General features: G+C 41.1%; 1 protein-coding gene across 2 annotated transcripts; it reads left to right on the top strand.

Annotated features, from left to right (window-relative positions):
- The first annotated feature begins 1,257 nt into the window (after positions 1-1,257).
- ASAH1 (N-acylsphingosine amidohydrolase 1) lies at positions 1,258-17,083 on the top strand. Of its 2 annotated transcripts, none has more exons than XM_063156007.1 (14): positions 1,258-1,375; positions 6,481-6,527; positions 6,721-6,811; positions 8,042-8,128; positions 9,062-9,140; positions 10,017-10,091; positions 10,966-11,011; positions 12,297-12,441; positions 13,420-13,474; positions 13,693-13,774; positions 14,371-14,502; positions 14,731-14,854; positions 15,533-15,589; positions 16,247-17,083. In XM_063156007.1, exons 1-14 carry the CDS (start codon positions 1,262-1,264, stop codon positions 16,334-16,336), a joined length of 1,224 nt encoding a protein of 407 aa, XP_063012077.1. In that variant the 5' UTR covers positions 1,258-1,261; the 3' UTR covers positions 16,337-17,083. The 2 variants fall into 2 exon arrangements, with proteins under 2 accessions (XP_063012077.1, XP_063012078.1); XM_063156008.1 differs by lacking the exon at positions 1,258-1,375 and adding an exon at positions 1,699-1,743.
- Positions 17,084-19,410: the final 2,327 nt, after the last annotated feature.

Genomic DNA, 19,410 nt, shown 5'->3' with positions numbered 1-19,410 from the left:
GCTGCAAGATGGAGAAAAATCCTTGCTCAAGAACGTGCCTGCCTGGCATCTTTCATTACCACTGATGCTCAAAAGATAGGCTGGAAATAAATCCCCATGGACTGATATCTATAGAGCAGATATTTGTTTATTGCAGTGCTGGTAGTGAGGGGGATATCTCCTAACTCACCCATCCATGTCAAGTGCTGTGGTGTATTTATACAGTAAATATTGCTTAGTACTGCTATGTCACTACAACATTATCATGTACATGCTGGAACTAATTTACATAGTCTGATCTCATGTTATTAAATCGTTCTTTTGCACTGCACTTGCATCTCCCCAATTCAGAGGTTGTTGGGGGTTTTTGATGAAGGCTTCCCAAGGTCTTCTTCACATCAAACTTTTCAACTTTGTCTTCAGAGCATGCAGAGTTATGGTGTTCCTCGTCTGTCTAGTCCCAGCCAGTCTAAATTCTTTTTGTGGCAAATCGGCTTTACATTACCCAGGTTTTTATTAGTACTATACTTGCCTATCTCTAAAGCCATTCACCTGGTGAGTTTTTTCTTCTTTTATCTATTCAGCATTAAGCAACTAGTTAACTACATAACTAGTTAACCACATACCAGCCATTATATTGTCTAGGAAGTTATTTATATCAGGTTATATAGGTATAAAAAGCTATGATTCAGGTTATATCAGGTTATATCTTATAACTCAAGCTATGTAACCGCCTTGTAACTTTGACCTGAGTTATATAGGCATCACCACACACCCCACCTAAAATCCGCACAGGACACAGAGTCATTAAAAACCGCACTACTGCCAAAGTGAAAACTGGTGCCACGGGTTTTCTCCCGGCGTTGCCAAAGAGAGGCGATCCTCTCTCAGACTCTCCTGTGCGGAAGTTGCCATTTGTGGAAGGGCGACTGAAAATGAACTGCTGAGCTTCGCCATAACCGCACGGGCGGGGCCGTGCCGTGCAATGCCGTGCCGGGCCGGGCCGGGCCGTGCCGTGCAATGCCGTGCCGGGCTGGGCCGGGCCGTGCAATGCCGTGCCGTGCCGGGCTGGGCCGGGCCGTGCCGTGCAATGCCGTGCCGTGCCGTGCCGGGCCGTGCCGTGCAATGCCGTGCCGTGCCGGGCTGGGCCGTGCCGTGCAATGCCGTGCCGTGCAATGCCGTGCCGGGCTGGGCCGGGCCGTGCCGTGCAATGCCGTGCCGTGCCGGGCTGGGCCGGGCCGTGCCGTGAGGCGCTCCCGCCCCCGGCGGGCGGGGCTCTGTCATGTGGCCGCGGCTCCGGGAAGCGCCGCTCGGAGCCGAGCCGGGCAGGACCATGGCGGGCCGGGCGCTGCTGGTGCTGCTGGTGCTGGCGCAGCCCGCCTGGGCACCGGACCCGGTGAGCCTGGCGGGGGACGGGCAGGGGTCAGCGGGGCCGGCGGAAGCGGACGGCCCCGGGGCTGGCGGGGGGATGCGGCCGCCGCCCTTCCCGAGGCGGGAGGCCGGGCGAGCCTGGGATCCACGCGTGTGGGTGCGCGGCGGCGCCTCGCTGCCCCCACGGGCTCCCCGGGCCCGGCAGGGCTCCTGCGGGAGGGGCTGTGCCAGCCCTTGCTCGCTGCTGCGCTCGGTTCTGTAACCGAGCCGGTGTCGCCCTGCTGCACCGCAGGCGATCTCCAGGAGCGGAGTTCCGAGGGGCTGCTGCAAAGGCGCACGGCTGTGAATGTGCTGTGGCTCAGCGAGGGGAGGAGCGTGGAGCAGGTGGACTTGGTGTGTCCTTTCTTGCTCTGTCGGCCGTTTGGGTATTTTGAACTGAACAAATGAAATATTTAACTCCTGGTGGAATTGGGAAGCTGGGAATGCAGGGATAGTCGTTTGGAGCAGGCTGGCTTCCATCTCCTGGGCATGTAAACAGTTCCTCTTGTTTCCTGGTATAATCCTGCAGCAGCGAAGCATTCTTTCGTCTCTTGAAGTTCCTAAATTTACTCGTCCTCTATGAAGAGAACAGGTTTTAAATATCTCTGGGTTTCAAAATATTTTTTGCAATCTATTTTAAATATTTTAAGAATATACTACCTCTTTTATTCTTTACTTTGCTCCAAGTATTTTTTTTTTTTTTTAGCAAATTGCATTGATTTTGGGGAAATTATTGTGGTTTTTGTGAAAGGGGAGAGCTGCAGGAAATTACTATGGACATCTGGATGGCCAGTGTTCCCTTAGCGTCTTTTAATACATAGGATTTGGCTTTTCTCTCTCCCCTTCTTCCAATCCCATCCTACCAGCAACTTCGTAATGCTATAAGCTATCTCCAGCTTAAAACGCCTTCAGAATTTTAGCCAAAAGTATCCTGGAGTGTGGAGTTGTGGGAGAAAGTGCCCGCTGTCAGCAAAGTAGTAGCATGAGAGCTTGATTTGCATGTGATTTCACTTGGTACATCCTTGCACTTGCACAATATCCGCTGTGCATCCAGGTTGTGCACAGCATGCAGCCGGCTATTAGGCTTGGATATTTTATTTTTGTTTGAGATGCAGGGTTGCATCACATGCTGAAGAATTCTTCCTGAGTGCCGCTGGGTTCACCTCGTTAACAAAGAGCACAGAAAACAAATGCCTTGAGTTGCATCTCAGAGGTGCAGACTGTCAGTCCCTTCAGCTTTCCCTGAGGCCCCCTCAGCCATGCTGACCTTTTTGTCCAAACTGCAGTTTAGGTTGTCTTGTCACTGTTTCTTCTGCTGCAAGAGAACTCTCAACCTCTCTCTTCAGAAGGGTGAACAGCACTGGGACTCCTGCAGCACGATGGTGTTGCGTTGGCATTATCCCATGAGGGAAGAGGAGCAGAGAGGAAAATGTGTTAGATCACAATGTTCATAGACCAAAGGATGCTCAATATAACAGATTGACTGAAAACCTGGAATTATATTTAATAGCTCAAAGAGGTAATTTTCTATTTGCTTTTACATAGGAAGGTGAAAAATATAAAATACATAAATATTAAGAAGGGATGCCAGAGATGGTCCATCTCAAAAATAAAGAAATAAAGGAAGTGCTGGTATTCCTTAGACTGGACAATCTACATTCAGTCTATTTCATATTAATGAAATCAAGCTAGGTGTCAGAATATTTATTCAGCAGTTATTAAACCATGCATTAATTTTTTGTACTCCAGTCAATAATAACAGTTACTACTTGATATTTTTTACAGTTCGCCCAATTCATCTCAACAGCTTGCGAAGTTACTTGTTTCTGTTCCACTTTTTCTTTTTTATACAATCAGTCAAAGTATAAATCTTGTGTGATACTTCCACTTTTCATTTCCATATTTCCCCATACCATGTTCTACTTCTCCTCCACTGTGTTATCTTCCTGTTAATGTCACACGTCTGGTTTTGTGTCGTTACATACATCGCAATTTCAAAGTTGGCAGTATGTAAGATAATCAAGATATGCAACCTGCTGGTAAGAGTACATTTTAAAAAGCAAAACGAAGGGAGCATTAAATCACCATTCAAGAGTAGCTGTATTGCTCTTAGGGGGTTCAGTGGGTGTTTGAAAAGCACATTAATAGTGGTAATCTGCTGTCTGGGTCCAGCTGCCAATAGCTTTTTCTAGGGGATGACCTCTGGCTCTCCACATTGGAAACTGAAGGTAATTCTGTCATGCTGGAAGGACAGTCCTGGCTTTCTTGGACAGCATTTATTGTTGTTCTTTCAGTGTCAAGCCTCTGCAGAGAGGAGAGCCCCACTGACCACGGTGATAACTTCATAGCTGCTTATTTTACTCTGGTTATAAAAAGTGCTTGATGGATTTTCTGCTGATTCCAGCTAATTCTTTAGGTGTCTTTTTTTTTTGTTTGTTTTTACCTTCTCAGAAAGCTTTGCAGATAATCTTTAGCTGGTTGCAAAATATAACTTTTTTTTTTGTTTGTTTCTTGTTAGAACTTTTTGTAAAAAAACCCAAAACAACAAAACACCCCACTTCTAGTTTTCTGATTGTCTTGACATCTTTTTAAGTTGCTGCCCATTTACCAGGAGCTGTTGCAGTCACTTGGTTTGTTCTCATTGGAGAAGAGACTGAGAGGAGACCTCATTGCAGTCTGCAGCTCCTCACAAGGGGAAGCACAGGGCAGACACCGATCCCTTCACTGATCTCTTCTCCTTGCTGATCAACAGTAGGACCTGAGGGAGTGGCCTGAGGCTGTGTCAGGGAAGGTTTAAATTGGGTATTGGGGAAAGGTTTCTCACTGAGGCTGGTGGAGCACCACCTGTCAGAGATCAAGATGCACTTGGACAGGATGGGACTCTTGGACTTTTCCCGTGCAGGGCCAGGAGTTGGACTTGATCATCCTTTGTGGGTTCCTTCTAACTCAGGATATTCTGTGATTCTATGATGTAATAGTTAACCTAAAGAAACAGTTATTATTAACTCTAATTTCTTCAGATGCCTCAATCAGTTTTGAAAGGTGCACAGGTTGTTTTAGGAAATACTGACTTCTTTACCTTGCTTTATACATAGGTTAGAAATCTAAAAATACCACATGTAAGGAGGGAACATTTTCTCTGTTCTCTGTCCCTTTATCTGTTGCATTCCTTACCTTTTTTTTGTAGCTTAGGCTGCAAAGCACTGGGAAGATAAAAATAGGTGCAGATACAGGATTAAAATCTCAGGGGAAGGTGCCAGGAGTGACATAACATTTAGCATCTTTAGCTTAAAATCCTCTGAAATCAGTTTTGCACAGGTGCCGCTGTTTCCTCTGTGAGCATGGGCTCTACTGACAGAGCAACAGAATTCTGATCCACTTTGGATAACTTTTTTTTAGAAGCTTTACCTGTCAAGGAAACATATTTTTGATGGAGATATATCCTGAAGGTCCAAATGTGTACATCCATTCCAGTAGGATGTATATGTAATGTCTCTTCTTTCTGATGGATTTTAGAATTGCAGGATGGAAAATTGCACAAGACAGTTGCGTCAATACTGTTAAGCATTTGTCTGGCTTTGCACAAAACCTCTGACTTTTGTTGCCTAATTAGTCATCTGATATCCCTCCTACTCTCCTTGTTTTGATGCTTCCTCACTTTGAAAAAATTAAATGGCCCTTTGTGTTTGACTTCTTGTTGCAGCTGTGCAAAGGCTGTTAACTGCACTGCAGTGAAATCTAGGAAACCAAGCTGCTGCTCCTATACCTTCACCTCAAGTGCTGGAAACCCAAAATTCATCTCCTGCTTTCTCCCACCAACTGGAAACAGTAGAAAGAGATAATATTATAACACAGAGAAATCAATCCCAGTTTAGAATTGCTGTTCCCAGTGGTAACAACTTAAGCTGTTTCAAGTCTGTGGCATTGTGTACGACACTGTGTTTTCTATATTAATGCATTAAAAACAGATAATGAGATTAGCCCAAAGAGAACATTGACATGAGTTAACTTCTTTGTCCCACTTACGTAGGTGCTGGAGATGTTGTCACAGTTTTCACTGGAACCAGAAAGCATTTCAAGGACACGCTAGTAATCTAATTAATACAGCCTAATAAATACTGGAAATCAAGGGTGGGGAGAAAGGGAAGTAGTGGTGGAAGGATTGCTCCATATTTTGTTTGTGTTCTCTCTCCCAAACAATTGTGCTTTGGGAGCTTTTGTATGGGCTCCCAGAACAGCACATGTATCTTTCCTTTTTCTTAGCGAGATATATTAGACTCTAAGGAGCTTACCGAACTTCTCACATAATTTTGGGACCAAGCCTGGCCTGCTGTCAACTGGCCTGAAGCACAAGTGTGGGTGGCCAGTAGGCATTTGCTTGTGTGTCACTGGGTAGAACATAGAATTACAATTGTGGCATATATATGCATATGTTTATTATATTTATATGCATGCTTTATGTAATCGGTAGAAAAACAACCTTGCATTCACTTTGAGTACATCTGAAATAGTTCTCAAACTTTCATTTGTAACTAGCCATGCTCCCAGGAATGAAGGTATATTGTTTAGTTACATTCCTGAATTGCACCCCATGTAATGTTTGGCCCCACTTCAGCAGCCCTTGTCCACACTGAATCCTCAGCTCATTTTGCCCAAAGTTCATTATGCTTTCCCTGCTCCAGCTGTACATGCAGCTTAATACTAGACATAATTAGGAATGACACAATAAAATGGGATTAGTAATTGGACAAAAAGAACGGACTGGTCCATACTGAGATCTTTCTTGAACTTGTATAAAGAATATGCTTTTGAAGGTCTCTTCATTAAATCATATGGAGTAAAAATGTATACAATTTGTATATTTATCATACCCTTGTGCTTGCCATGGAGTACATTAGACAAGTTGTCTAGAGGTCTGTCAGACAGCATGGGGAAGTCTCTGCTGGTCCCTCCTCCTCTATTTTCCTCTTTCCAAAGTTGCAAGACTTTGAATTAACTGACTAGTCTTAAAGGTTTAATTCAAAACTAAGTCTACTAGAATAATAGTGTTTTACAAAGAAGCTAAATAGTAATGTTTCATTGTTTTTGCAGTATGGAGAAGAGTGTAGGAGTAAAATGTACCCTCCTTCAGGACCAACGTAAGTAATCTGATTCAACTTGTCTAGCAAATTACAGAGAAGTTGTGATTTGCAAGTCTCAACAGGGTTTTTTTCTTGAAACTTGTTCCTGTTGCAGGTCTAAAAAATGCTAGTTACAGGTGGGAAGCACCTATTTTGTCAAATGTTTTTTCAGAGCCTTCTTTCAATTTGACCTCTGGTGTTTTTCTCTCAGGTTCAAAGGTAACATACCCACATATGTCATAAATCTCGATTTGCCTCCCAGCAGAAGGTGGGATGACTTGATGCGCGACAAAAAGACAGAGGTGAGAAATGCAGAGCTGCTCTGAAGCTTAGCAGATACAAAACCAGCACGTAGCCTTTTGTTTTGAGATAAGTTTTTAAAGGAATACATGTGCTAAAAGTATCTGAAAGAGATAATATTTCATGTTGACTTTCCTAATATGATTCCAGTTCAAAATAATAGTTTGAGTAAATGTTTTTTTTCTGTTTAACACTTAAGGTAACAGCATCAAGTGTAGAGACACTGGTGTTTGGGATGTAGAGGTGTAAAAACCAGTGTGCCATAAACAAGTGTGTGCCATTCCATTTATCAAATCTCCTTAGTGGTGAGGTGGTGCAGAATGGAGAGGGAGCAGTACACCAAAGGAACGGCCTTGGTGAACTGAAGTGAAACTGAGGCAGCATTTCCTCTCTGCACCTCCCTACTTCTCTCAAAATGCTGTGTGAGATGCTGAAATGGCAAGGGGGAAATTAACAGCTTCCTACCCTTTTCAGGAATGCTGGTTGTGGCACTGGTGTTTACATGGCACAAATAATTTTTTTTAATATTTGAGCCTATTTCAAACTGCCCAAAACAGCTGTGGTGAAGATGGATGAAAATTGAGTTGAGTAATTTTTAATTTCTCAAACAAGGCTAGGGCTTTTTTTTCTGTCCCTTGACTTTGGACTTTCCTCTCTGAAAGCCATACAAATTCTACTTACATGCTGATATTTATTTTAAAAGGCGCTGGAAGCTTCAGGTTTCGCCTTAAATTCTGAAGGGTTTTATCTCCTGTGTACTTTGGAGCTTGATCACATGGAGTGGAACTCTCATTTGTGACATTTACATGTTGCAGATCGAAAGCATGTGCTTTCATAACAAGTTTATTGAGTGTTTTTGTCTTCAGTAACATCAGTGCTTAAGCAAAGAGCTTGAAATTACCATTCTGAAAGATAGAAGAGTGCAGAGTATTGAAATGTGTTCAGAGGAGCAGAAGATGAGGATGGCTTTCCTGTAATTGTTATTTCTGGTAGAAGGACACATTGGAATTAATCAGGAAAGTTACTTGAATAAAGCTTGAGGAGTGATTCTAGTGGGGACTTGGGGGTATTTGTCTCACTAAGAAGGTGACATTTAACACTTTATTTAAATATGTATTTTTCCTCAACAAAGTTTTTTATTTTTTCAAAATAATGTCAAAGAGTTCTGTTAGTATTCCAGCAATTCTTTTGCTTAAGATCTTCTATTAAACAAAAGTCCTTACTCTTTTTAGCTGAAGACTGTGGTCCAGAATATTAAAGATATAGCAAATACCTTCTTTCCCAGTGGCAAAGTTGTTGACATAGTGGATAACAAAATAGTAAGTATTTTCAGCTTAATTATTTTATTACTGTATGCTCTGACTACAGAATTAGAATGCTTCTGAATCTGGCAATTAAGAACTTTCAAAATTATTAATTTACAAGTTCTTAATTCCATTTCAGGAATAGAACAAAAATGTTATTTCAAACAGTCACTCTGAAATTTTGCCTTGTTGTCTACTCTGAATGACTGAAACCATTAAACAAAAAATGCAGGTCTCTTCCTCCTCTAATTTTTCCTAAGATCTTTTCAAGTTTGGATTAGTAACACTAGACAAATATGCAATAGCCTTAGTTACTGTAGCAAAACACAGACTGAAATTTTTTACCATGTTCCACTTCTTTTTAACAGTAGAGTAAAATCAGGTTTTGAGAACTGTAATAAATGTCTGATTACAGGCACAACTTTGGCCAGGTCTCACAAAAAAAATAATTTGATTCAGATTAGCACCGCTTTGGCATGGAACAGGAGACAGCAGTGTAGGGTTAGGGACAGCCAAAGGTCACATCTCTACCCCATCTTTAGTTACAGCACATCCCCGTGTGCCTGAGTGGACATAAATGCAGCTTTTACAGGTTGCCATGGCAGTGTGTGAACGTCAAGGATGCCCATGAACACTGGCATTGGGCTCCATTGCAGTTGAGCTTCAATGTACACAAGCCCTACTTCACTTTTCTGTCTGTTGCTGCAGAGAGGGGCTGTGCTCGTGTCCACTGCTCACGTCAGTGCTTTGATAAGTAAGAGTTTTATTCCCTTAAGTGTATACTTCTCTTCCAAGTACTCTGCAAACATCCTCAAGTTCTACAGGTTGCAGAGAAATTAAACACTCAATAGCTGGGAGAAAAGTGTGTCTGTTAAGGAGACATTTGTTGTAAGTAACAAAATACTGTTAATTTAAACATATATCATACAAAAAAACTTTTCCTTTCAGGCTCATCTGACTGCTACACTTCCTTATCCTTTCAATGAAGAGCTCCAAGGGATTGCAAATTCCTCTGGGATTCCTTTGGGTAACAGTTTCCAACACTTGATTAACACAGTGGAAAGCTAGGAATACAGACTCATTTAAAATTAATGTGTTTACCAATATGCAGTTAGCTGTGACTTTAACAAATCATTGCTTAAGTAGTTGAAGCAATAAATTACACCTCACCCTAAACAAGAACAGTGTTTTAGAGAAGAATGAAATAAATCACATAAGCCTTTTATCAGGCTGGGACTGCTCTGTAGAGCTGTAAGTTCTCCTAGGTTTTGGGAAGTGGAGCAAGTCTCAGCTGTGTGCGCCAGAATTTGAGGGAATCCTTTATTCTCATTGGTTTTGCACTCTGCTGTGTTTGACATAGAGAGAAGTCAGGGCTCAGTTTCCTGCTGTGCTTTCTTTCCCTTGTGGTCCCTGCCATGTCCTTCTGCCTTGCCCCTGCACCTCCTGCAAAAGGATGCCATTCCAGATGAGCAGGCCCTGAGCTCTTCCAGAAGTGAGCCAGGGGAGGAGCACTGCCTGTTTGCCCTGCTTCCCTCACTCGGGAGCACCACACCTGCTGCTGCCAGCAGCTCCTACATGGCAGAGGTGGTGCTTGTAGCAGCTTTCTACTTTAAAGTCAATTTTATAGCTTGTTTTGGGGTTTTCAGAGGAGGAAGTAGCAATGACTGTCAGCTTTGTGCATAGTGAGGCAGAAAGTCAGGGGATTCTGATCCCTCTAGTTGCTTTTCAGGAAGCTCTTGATTTTGCTGAACCAGTCATTTTAAAGATCAAAGGAGATTTAAATTGAAATGTATAACAGAAATATTACAGAATAATGAATTTGCACTATGCTTTTTTCCTAACAATTTTTTCTGTTCATGGCAAGTTTCAAACTACTGAACTTTATTTCTTTTTTTTTTCCTAGGGGAAATCGTTATTTTTAACATTTTTTATGAAATTTTTACTGTGTGTACATCAATAGTGGCAGAAGATAAAACAGGTAATGCAATCCAAAATCATGTTAACAGTTTTCTTTTATGTAGAGGAGGGTCCCCCTCAGTTATGCAAATACAGTCCTCCTCAACTGCAGCCAATAAGGTCTGTTAATAAAAGGTAATAATAGGTATATTAATAAAAGGTAATAATAATGCCTAAGGTAATAATAATGCCTAAGAACTGATAAGTAAAGGTATTCCTTGAGAAAGGGAATAAGAGTTCATAAATGTCTTAGGTTTAAAAAAAAAGACAAAAATACTTTCAAAGATAGTTTGGCTTTGGTTTTGTTGGATGGTGAGTTTTTTGTGATTGGGGTGTTGGGGTTTTTTTAAGAGGTGGTATTTGTTTTTCTAGGGGAAAGAAACACCAGCAACACACTTGAAACTTTCTCAGTGCCATGCAGGATTTTGCATCTAGTTTCTAGATATTGCATGTGTATGCTGGTAGAGAAAATGGACAGTCTCTTCTGAGAAAAGAGACTCTTTGACTCCTACTTAGTTCTGCAGCCCTTGTCTGCACCTGTTCTAACTTAGGAAGTTTCTAAGGGATTCTCAGAGGGCTTACAAACATCTCACTTTTAGAAGAAGCTCAAGGTGTTGCCATTGCATTAAGATAATGGAAAGATTAGAGGCTGAGATGGACAGCAGCTTGCAAGATGACTTGATTTCAGTTATGGCAAAACACTTCTCTGACCAATAAAAACCCATCATTATATTGTGGTTATGAAAAGGGCAAATGCTTTGTGGTTATGAAGAGAGAATGCTATTTTCTTTGCACACTTTCCCAGATATTTGACTGCTTACTCATTTCTTGGGTTTCTAAGCTGAAATTTGTCCATTTGTTTGGAAAATTGTATTTAATTATTTATTGTTGTATAGGAAAGCTGTACCATGCCAGAAACTTGGATTTTGGACTCTTTCTAGGGTAGGTACTTAAACTTGTGACTTTTTTTAAAAACTCAAAGAAAAAGCAAGCTGAACTTTAAATAGCTACATACATTCTTTGAGTCTTCTTTGGGTGTCTGTAAGACTGTGACAAGTAATTCTCCATTGTGTGTTGTGAAAAAAGGCTAAAATTAAAAGATCAGGATGTTCTACTGATCTTATGTCAAACTGCCCCAAATGCATCAGGAACAGCTTGTTTTGCTAGTTACTTTTTTTCTCAGCTGCAGTTCAAACTGTGTCAAACCAAAGAATGGCCCATGTAACCTGATCTCTGAGGCACAGGATATCTTGTTGTTTACATGATGGGATGAAGAATCAATTTTAATATGTGCAGTGACACGGAGATTGGATTGGGGCATGGCATTTTAATGCTTCCTCCCCACTCCTCCCCCCCAGTTACTGTACTGTGCTCCACTGACACTTCCCCTCATTCTTCATTTCCACACAAACTCTGTAGTTTGCTGCCCAGCACTCATGAGTTCTCCTTTCATGCCCCTGATCAGGTAGTTCAGCCTTTGCTTTTATTACCCCAGTATATTTTGTGACATCATTCATCCTGATGGTGCTCAATGCACAATTGGAACTGAAATGCTCATCTTTATTAAAATTCTTACCTACCTATTAAAAGTTCACCCATTGTCTACTGTGACTCCACCTGTCCCTTGGTTTGGCTTGTGTTGGACTTCTCTGACTTGCCAGAAATACTGTGAACATGCTTCCTGAAAATTAAGCAGACTTTCAAAGCTGCTCCCAGAGTCTGGATTATTTTCAGAGAATTTAACAGTCTGCTAAGTGCTCTGTATCAACCTTTTGCCTCCAAATTGGTCTGGCTAATTTTACAAACTAGAATTGGTACTTCCCTCCACGTAGAGCAAATCCAGCAGTACATGGTTTCTCTTCTGCCTTTGAAAAATAAGAATTTGAGGTTTGGTGTCACAGGCAGGAGCTGTAGCTGCCTTTGCCAGCAGGTAGAGAACAAAGTTACGTGTTCAAAACAAACCAGCTGTGATGGTGGTGCTGTTTAATCCTGAGCAATATATATGCTCCTGGTTCAAACAAAACTTAGTTCTTTTCACTGCCAGCCTCTGCATTTAGACTTCTTAGTTGTTCCTAGCTGGTGCTGCTCAGGTAACTACAGAGCAGTGATCTTGCCTGATGTGAGTTAGATCAGAGGACAGGCATCATACACAGGATGAATGCATGCTGTGAAGGGAAGCTTTGAAAACTCCTGAGGGAAGTTTCAAGTGCTGTACTGTCTCCTGCAGGTGGGATGTTAAAAATAATTCCTGGACGTTAACTCGGGAACTGAAGCCTTTAGTGGTACTCTTGGACTTTCAGAGAAACAACAAAACAGTGTTCAAGTCCACAAATTTTGCAGGATACATAGGCATGGTGTCTGGAGTCAAACCAGTAAGTATGGGAATGGAGCCTTGTCAGTTTGTTACAAATGCTTCAGACTTTCCTTTAATATTTAAATTTTTCTGCTTTCATGCTGTGCCTTGGTATGTTTTCCAGTAAATGATCTCTAAGTTGTTCTGGTGCATAGCATAGCTACTTGAAGACAGATTAAAAAAAAAATGCTGCACCTCTCCTTGTGAAAGGAGATTGCCTAAATGAAATGTTTCTGTTTGGACAGTTCCTAAAAACAGCATTGAATTTTGAATATGAACAAGAGTGAATGTGAAGTGCTGAAGTGGTTAGAGTTTCTTGCTGGCTAATAGCTAATGCTGTGATCCCACAGGGGGAACAGCACACTTGTGCTATTTAATTCTTTCTCCAATCCTTCTTGGAAAAGGCAGTCCTGCTTTTTAAGATTTTTTTTCTTGGGTTTTCATTTAATAGGCACCTGAAATCTGGGGTAGCTGAATTCAGTTTTTGTCTGAAACATTAGTTGCAGGAGGCTGAGATTTGAGTTTGAATTGTGTGTTCAGTCAGCATGGACTGCAGCGTGTGCAGCTGCACGCCCCCATGCAAATAGCAGTAATATAGCAGGGTGTGCTTAGCACTGGGACTCAAAAATCTGCCTTCAAAGTAGAATAGTACTCAGAGGTCAGAAAAGAAGGTGACATACAGCAGGGAAAGGAAAACTGCTAATTCAGCAATGCAACAGACCAAGAGGAAAAAATGGCCACAGGCTTGACTTGCTCAGCATAAAAGCATGCCTAGCTGATTGTCTGCCAGGTCAGAAAACTAATTTCTACTTATTCAAGCCCTGATAAATTAGGTTCTTCTCTACATGAGCCTGATCTTGCAGTCTGTTACTTGAAGGGGAAGAGCCTAACAAACAAGCAGCTCAATTGACATCTAAATTGCAACGTTGCCTCTTGTTTATTACTGGTACTCATGGGCTGGCAATGGCTGAAGGTTGGCTTGTTTAATGCTTTTCAGAACTTGTTCACTCTGACAATGAATGAGCGTTTCAGTCTTGATGGTGGTTATGTGGGTGAGTAATGCTCATTTCTTTCATTATTTCTGCACAAGTTTTCCAGACCTTGGGCAAACCAGTTACTGTTGTGGTGTGCTGTCTTAATGAACAGGCACACAAATGGTGAAAAGATTGCAGATGAGTTAGATAAAACACAGCTTATTTTAAAACCAGCTGTGGAAGTTAGAGTAGCATGAGAGAACTGTCTGAAAACAAATTATTCTGATATTTTGCAGGAATCTTTGAATGGTTTCTTGGTAGAAGAGATGGTATGTGGATGGGCTTTCTTACAAGAACTGTATTAGAGAATGCTACAAGGTATTCCCTCTCCCTCTAAATATTATGCTGCTTTAGTCTGCTTTGCATTCAACTAGCATGAATACTGTAGATGTATGCTTAATATCAGATATAGATACCTTCCTAGTGGCCTTAACTTTAAATAGTTCTGGTGTTGCTGGTACTCTGGAGCAGGAAGCAAAGCATCACACGTGATCCCTCAAATATTTTTCCTCAGACTTCTTTTTTCCCTGATGAGCCTGTTGGTAATCAAAATGGGTAACAGCATTCTTCATCAAAGCACATCCAACAGGTACTAGTATATTGTAGGAAGCAAGCAGAAACAAAGCTGGTATGCAATAAATCAATTCAATATGACACAGTATGTCATCATTTTACTCCTATTTAAAGTGTAGAAAAAGTGCAGAGAGCGCCTCTAAACAATCTTACTTTAAGTATGAAATGAGACAAGAAGCTTTGCTTAAATGTGTTCCTTTATCACGATCCTGTTTCCTTATGTGTGCATGAAAAGGGAAGAAAGGCTTAACTACCCAAAATTGTCCTGGCTCTGTGGAACTTGCTCTTCAGTACTTGAACCATTTATAGGATTTAATAGTCCAGCATTATCTTACCCACAGTTACCAAGATGCAAAAGACAGACTGGCAAAAACAAGATTGCTGGCTCCAGCTTACTTTATTCTGGGAGGAAAAAATTCTGGAGAAGGGTGTGTGATAACTCGATCCAGGACAGCTGCTCTGGATATCTGGGAGTGAGTATGCTTGACCTGACACCTGACTCAGCCTTCCAGAAGAGGACAGGTTCCACCTCTAATTGTGTGCTCTGTTTCTTGTGACTTCTGTTGTACAAGAACTCACTTCTTTACCATTATTGAAAAATACCACAGAAAGCCTAATGTATCTGTATATAGTATATATTGTACGTGTGTACTTGCTGTATACTTAGAGAAGCAAAACACCAACTTGGACCTCTTTTCCAGCCTTGATATCAAGAAGGGTACATGGTATGTGGTAGAAACCAACTACGATCGCTGGAAGCCTCCGCTGGTGCTGGATAATCGTAGAGGACCTGCAATGAAATGCCTGAACCAGACAACACAAGAGGTAATCATCCTCCAAATGCCTCACATCCTGCTGCTCTGAAACTCCCAGCTTGCACTGCTGACCTGACACAGCCAGGAGCATTCAGGTTATTTTCAAGCTCAGCTGTAATGACACAAGTGGCTGATGATTTTGTGGTAACTTGTCTCTGCTTCTGGGTTAGAACAAGCTGCCTCTTTACATGGGGAAGGTTTGTGGGTTTTTTGTTTATTTGTTTGGGGTTTTTTGGGGTATTGTTTTTTGGTTTGGGTTTTAGTTGTGGTTTTAGGGGGGGTTGGGTTTTCGGGATTCTTTTTGGTTTGGTTGGTTGGTTGGTTTGTTTGTTTTGGGCTTTCATTTCATCTAGGTGGGTTTTCTGAAAGTATCTCCAGCAGCTGCATATGCAGAAGGGTACACCCAGGGATACCTTGAGAAAGACTTTTGGTGTTTTTAGGGTAGTTTTACCAGTGAAATTCAAATACACACTCTGGGGCAGCAAACACACTTAAATGTGCCATGCTCTACAAAGATCTGGTCTGGTCAAATTTTTGCAGCCCACATTCTTCTGATATCAAAGTGTTATGGGTATCTTGTACTCTTAAAACTGCATTGAATTATTTAAGTGAAGTGTAAAAAAGTTAGTTCTCAGCATTTACATTAACAGGTAATGCCCCTTAATATCAGTGTATTATTTTCTTTCAGAATCTCTCCCTACCTGCAATTTATGATGTTCTCTCCACAAAGCCTGTGCTCAATAAGGTAATGCTTCTATTTTTGCAGGAAGTTTAGAGTGGGGAGCAGACCACTAACTACTGTACATATAAGGAGAAGCCTTCAGTGGTACATTCAGGGGTTTTTAGGTGAAAACATATGTAAAAACAAGTTTCATATTACTTTGTGAAAGCAAAATGTAATTGCTGGAATAGCTATTTTCCAAAGGCTGTACAGCTTTAAAATTCTCAGTAGCCTGAGCCCTTTCCTCATAATAGCTTGTTCTGGTTTGAGGCAGCAGCTGCTCTGCAGACATCTTGAGCACCCTTCTGACCAGAATTAATGTGTGATCTATGTCTTTGTAATTCACATAAAACAAGTTAATATACCTCATGATTGAGGCATACCAGAGGCACATTACTCTTGCAACACAAAAGGTTTTAGTCTGGAATTGAAATTTTGGTGTTTAGGAAAAAAAATCTGAAGGAAATAGTTTTTAAGAGTTCTTGAATGATGAAGTTTAGTTCCTGTGTTAAGTAGAAGGAGCATTCTTGCCTGAGAACACAGACAATTCATACTTGCATGTTGCTGACTGAAGAAGGGAAATGCTTGTTTTGGTAGAAGTGTTCAGCTGTATCAGAGAGTTTTTCACTGATTGCTGTAATGAGGTTGGTTTTGTTTTTCCCTCTCCCCCGTGCCCGTTAGCTGACGGTGTGCACCACGCTGATGGAGGTGCACGGCGGCCACACGGAGACGTACCTGCGGGAGTGCCCAGATCCCTGCAGCCCCTGGTAGCCCTGCTCCTCCCCGTGCTGCCAGCTGCTTGTCCCAGCTGGTGTCCTCCTTGAGAAAATGCTTCTGCAAAGAGATTACTCCGTCTGACTCCTTTCTTCAGAAATCTAATGGCTCTATAGAAATGGCAAAGTGTTTCTAACAGGGGAGGACCCGATCTCACAGCAGACTTTCTTGCTTTGTAACCAGCAGTTCTGCTGACCAGAAATGTATCCTCACAAGGGTCTGGTGTGATTTCAGCTGTTTCTGCCAAATGAGTTCAGCACTTAGTTCTAGATCTCTTCAGTCTTGGCAGTATTCTTGGTGTGTTGTTTGTTGGGGGTTTGGTAATTTTTGGGGTTTTTTGGTTTGGTTTATTTAGATTAAAATCCCAAGGAACACAAGTTATAATGGCACCTACCAAGCATCAAAAAGAATTGGGTGTAAGACCATCTGGGACAATACAATTCTGTTATTTTTTCATAAGCACTTAAAATTAATTGCTATTGTTCTGGTATAATGTGAGGATATGTCTGATATGCCCTTTTATAAAATAACCTACCAAGTGTCATATATAGTCACAGAAAAAAGGTCTTGAGGAAATATCTGAAACAAGATCTGAGCCAAGAATGTCTTGCTACTGATTTATAACTCTTTTGCTGAAGCTCTTTCTTGGCCTGTTAACAAATGTGGTTTTTTAATACAGATTTTTCTGTTGTCTCAAAAAAAAATACTAATTCAATAAAGAAAAGATACTTTCTGTCACCAAAATACAAGTGTACTGATTTCATACTTCAGTCTGAGACATCATGCATGTTAGATACCACAGTGCTTTCATTTCCAAATAGACTGTGTCTGCAAAACTGATTTCTTCTGATTTTGTAAACTGGTAGTTAAAACTGTTATCATAAGGCAGTTGGGTTGTTTTGGTTGTTTTTTTTTTGAAGTTGGGGAAAAGAAGCCAAGTCGGATTACACCATTGTCTGCAATTCAAGTTAAGAAAGAAAGGTTGTTTAGAGAGAAGTAGTAGCACCCTAATATCCTAGGAAGCAGAAAATGTCAGAGGCAGTAATTCTATCTGTGCACTGGCTGCATTGCTGGGACTGGCTTACAATTCCAACTCCTGTGTTTTCTACACAGGGATGCCATTTACCAAATAATTTTAGCAGCTGATAAATAAGCACGGCTTCTGGTGAAGAAAATGAAGCACTGATACTCTAGGCCTTAGAACAATGCCTGTAGCAGCACAGCCAGAAGCAGTTAAGGGGATGTAACACTGACAAATTGAGAGCACACAGAAATCAACGTCCCACTGATTAAACAAGGACCAGTCCACTTTTACATCTGATTTCTTTTCTTAACTGAAGCATGCAAGCAGAAGTGTGTTTGCATGATTGTACTACCAGGGTCCATTTTTAATCTCAGCTATGAATATTGAAATCTGTTGAAACCAATAGTGAATCTATTGAAACCAAATATAACAACACAATTTAAATCAGTGAAAAATGCATGTGTGAAATGCAGCTCCTGGGCCATTTGATTAATAAAAGACACTTGAACCAAGTCAGATGTTACAGTCTGTACTGTAAGGAGCCTATCACCTGTTTCTGAGTGCACACCTCAACCTGCCAGGGGATTGTTAGGATTTACGTGGAATGAAGTTGTGTAACATCCATAATCAAATTACTGCCTAATTTAAAAATCAGTTTACTTGCTTAATTAGTCTTGTCCCACTTTAGCATATGTAGAACAAGGCAGTGTAGACTGTAAGAGTTAAGTAATGTCCCTTGTGCAAGACAATCCACATTTCCACACTGGAAATTGCTTTACAAGGACAGCTAAATTCCATGGATGTCTGTCCAGAGCCTGAATGCCTATGCTACTATTGACTAAAATAAACAAAGATATTTAAAAGCAAAACCCCCAACAACTGTCTTACTATGTCTGCCCTAATGTACAAAAAGTGATGAATGTGATTGTTTATTGATTTAACCTTCACCTATCAAGTCTGAAAGTTTTCTCAAGCCAGACAACAAGTGTAACTTGCTTTTGTTACAGATAGACATACCTATTTTTAAATCAGTTCATTGCCCTTCCCCTACTGCTCCTGCTCTAGGCACAGTGACCATTTCACTGAAGAAATGTTTGCAGCTACTTCACTGTTAGGATTTTGTTTAGCTGCCTTTTATTTTACATAGGAAGATGCAATGGCAGTGGGTGTGGTTTTTCATATTAATTTGCTGCACACATAGTTGAGATCCCTCACAAACACTGAGGGAGTGGTCTGATTACTTTTCTTAGGTTTTTTTTTTTCCCCAGGTCAAGTAACCATCCATATATATTTTTCTCTACAAGTTTACATAAGAGATTTATGTAGCTTTCCTAATTCAGTTGTGAAAAACAAAATTGTTGCAAAAAAGGTCAATATGTGAGCAACAAGAAAATTATGCTTAATTTTTGACTATTACTGCATAGCCTAGTTCTAGAAAAACCACCTTCAGTCTTGGCTTCTAGCAGATTTACTGTTTATGTAAATACAAAGAGTTAATCCAGTTTACTATAACTGAATTAAATAAGGTGTTACAGAAGAGACCAAGCTGTTTGGATGCTGTCGTTTAAATGGAAAAAAAAATAAGTCAATTTGAAAAGAAAATTTTTCACCTTTACTGTTTTAGGAAACCATGCAGTGAAGTCCCATACCATTTCAGAAGAAAAAAGAATGTCATCTCCCATGTTAAAAAGCAAAATTTTGGCAGTTAATGAGGACAGGAGAAGGCAGGAATTTGAATCTTAATCAAAATCAAGCAGTAGTTCTGGGACACACATGCAAGTGAATTTGCTTTAGAGTCAATTACAAGTCAAGGCTTTGCTGTGAGGCAAAACTCCAGAGCAGGGCCCACAGATGTCCTGGCAAATACCTGCAAGGAAAGCAGCAAGAGTAAATAAAAGTTCTCAGTGGAGTGAGCAGGCATGATGGAGAGTGGATGGACAAGCAGCAGGTGGGAGCTTCAGGCAGACTCCACAACTAACAATTAAATACTCCTTCCTCCAAGCACAAGCTCGTGTCCTGCTTTCACACAGCAGCTCTTTGGGCTACA

The sequence above is a fragment of the Melospiza melodia genome, chromosome 5, assembly GCF_035770615.1.
Source record: "Melospiza melodia melodia isolate bMelMel2 chromosome 5, bMelMel2.pri, whole genome shotgun sequence".
NCBI classification, from domain to species: Eukaryota; Metazoa; Chordata; class Aves; order Passeriformes; family Passerellidae; genus Melospiza; species Melospiza melodia.
This window is presented reverse-complemented; position numbering and strand designations above follow the sequence as displayed.

Coding starts and splice junctions, on each gene's coding strand:
- ASAH1 (XM_063156007.1), top strand. CDS start 1,262: ATGTGGCCGCGGCTCCGGGAAGCGCCGCTCGGAGCCGAGCCGGGCAGG. Junction 13,775..14,370: donor GTATTAGAGAATGCTACAAG/GTATTCCCTCTC, acceptor TCTTACCCACAG/TTACCAAGATGCAAAAGACA. Junction 15,590..16,246: donor CAAAGCCTGTGCTCAATAAG/GTAATGCTTCTA, acceptor CGTGCCCGTTAG/CTGACGGTGTGCACCACGCT.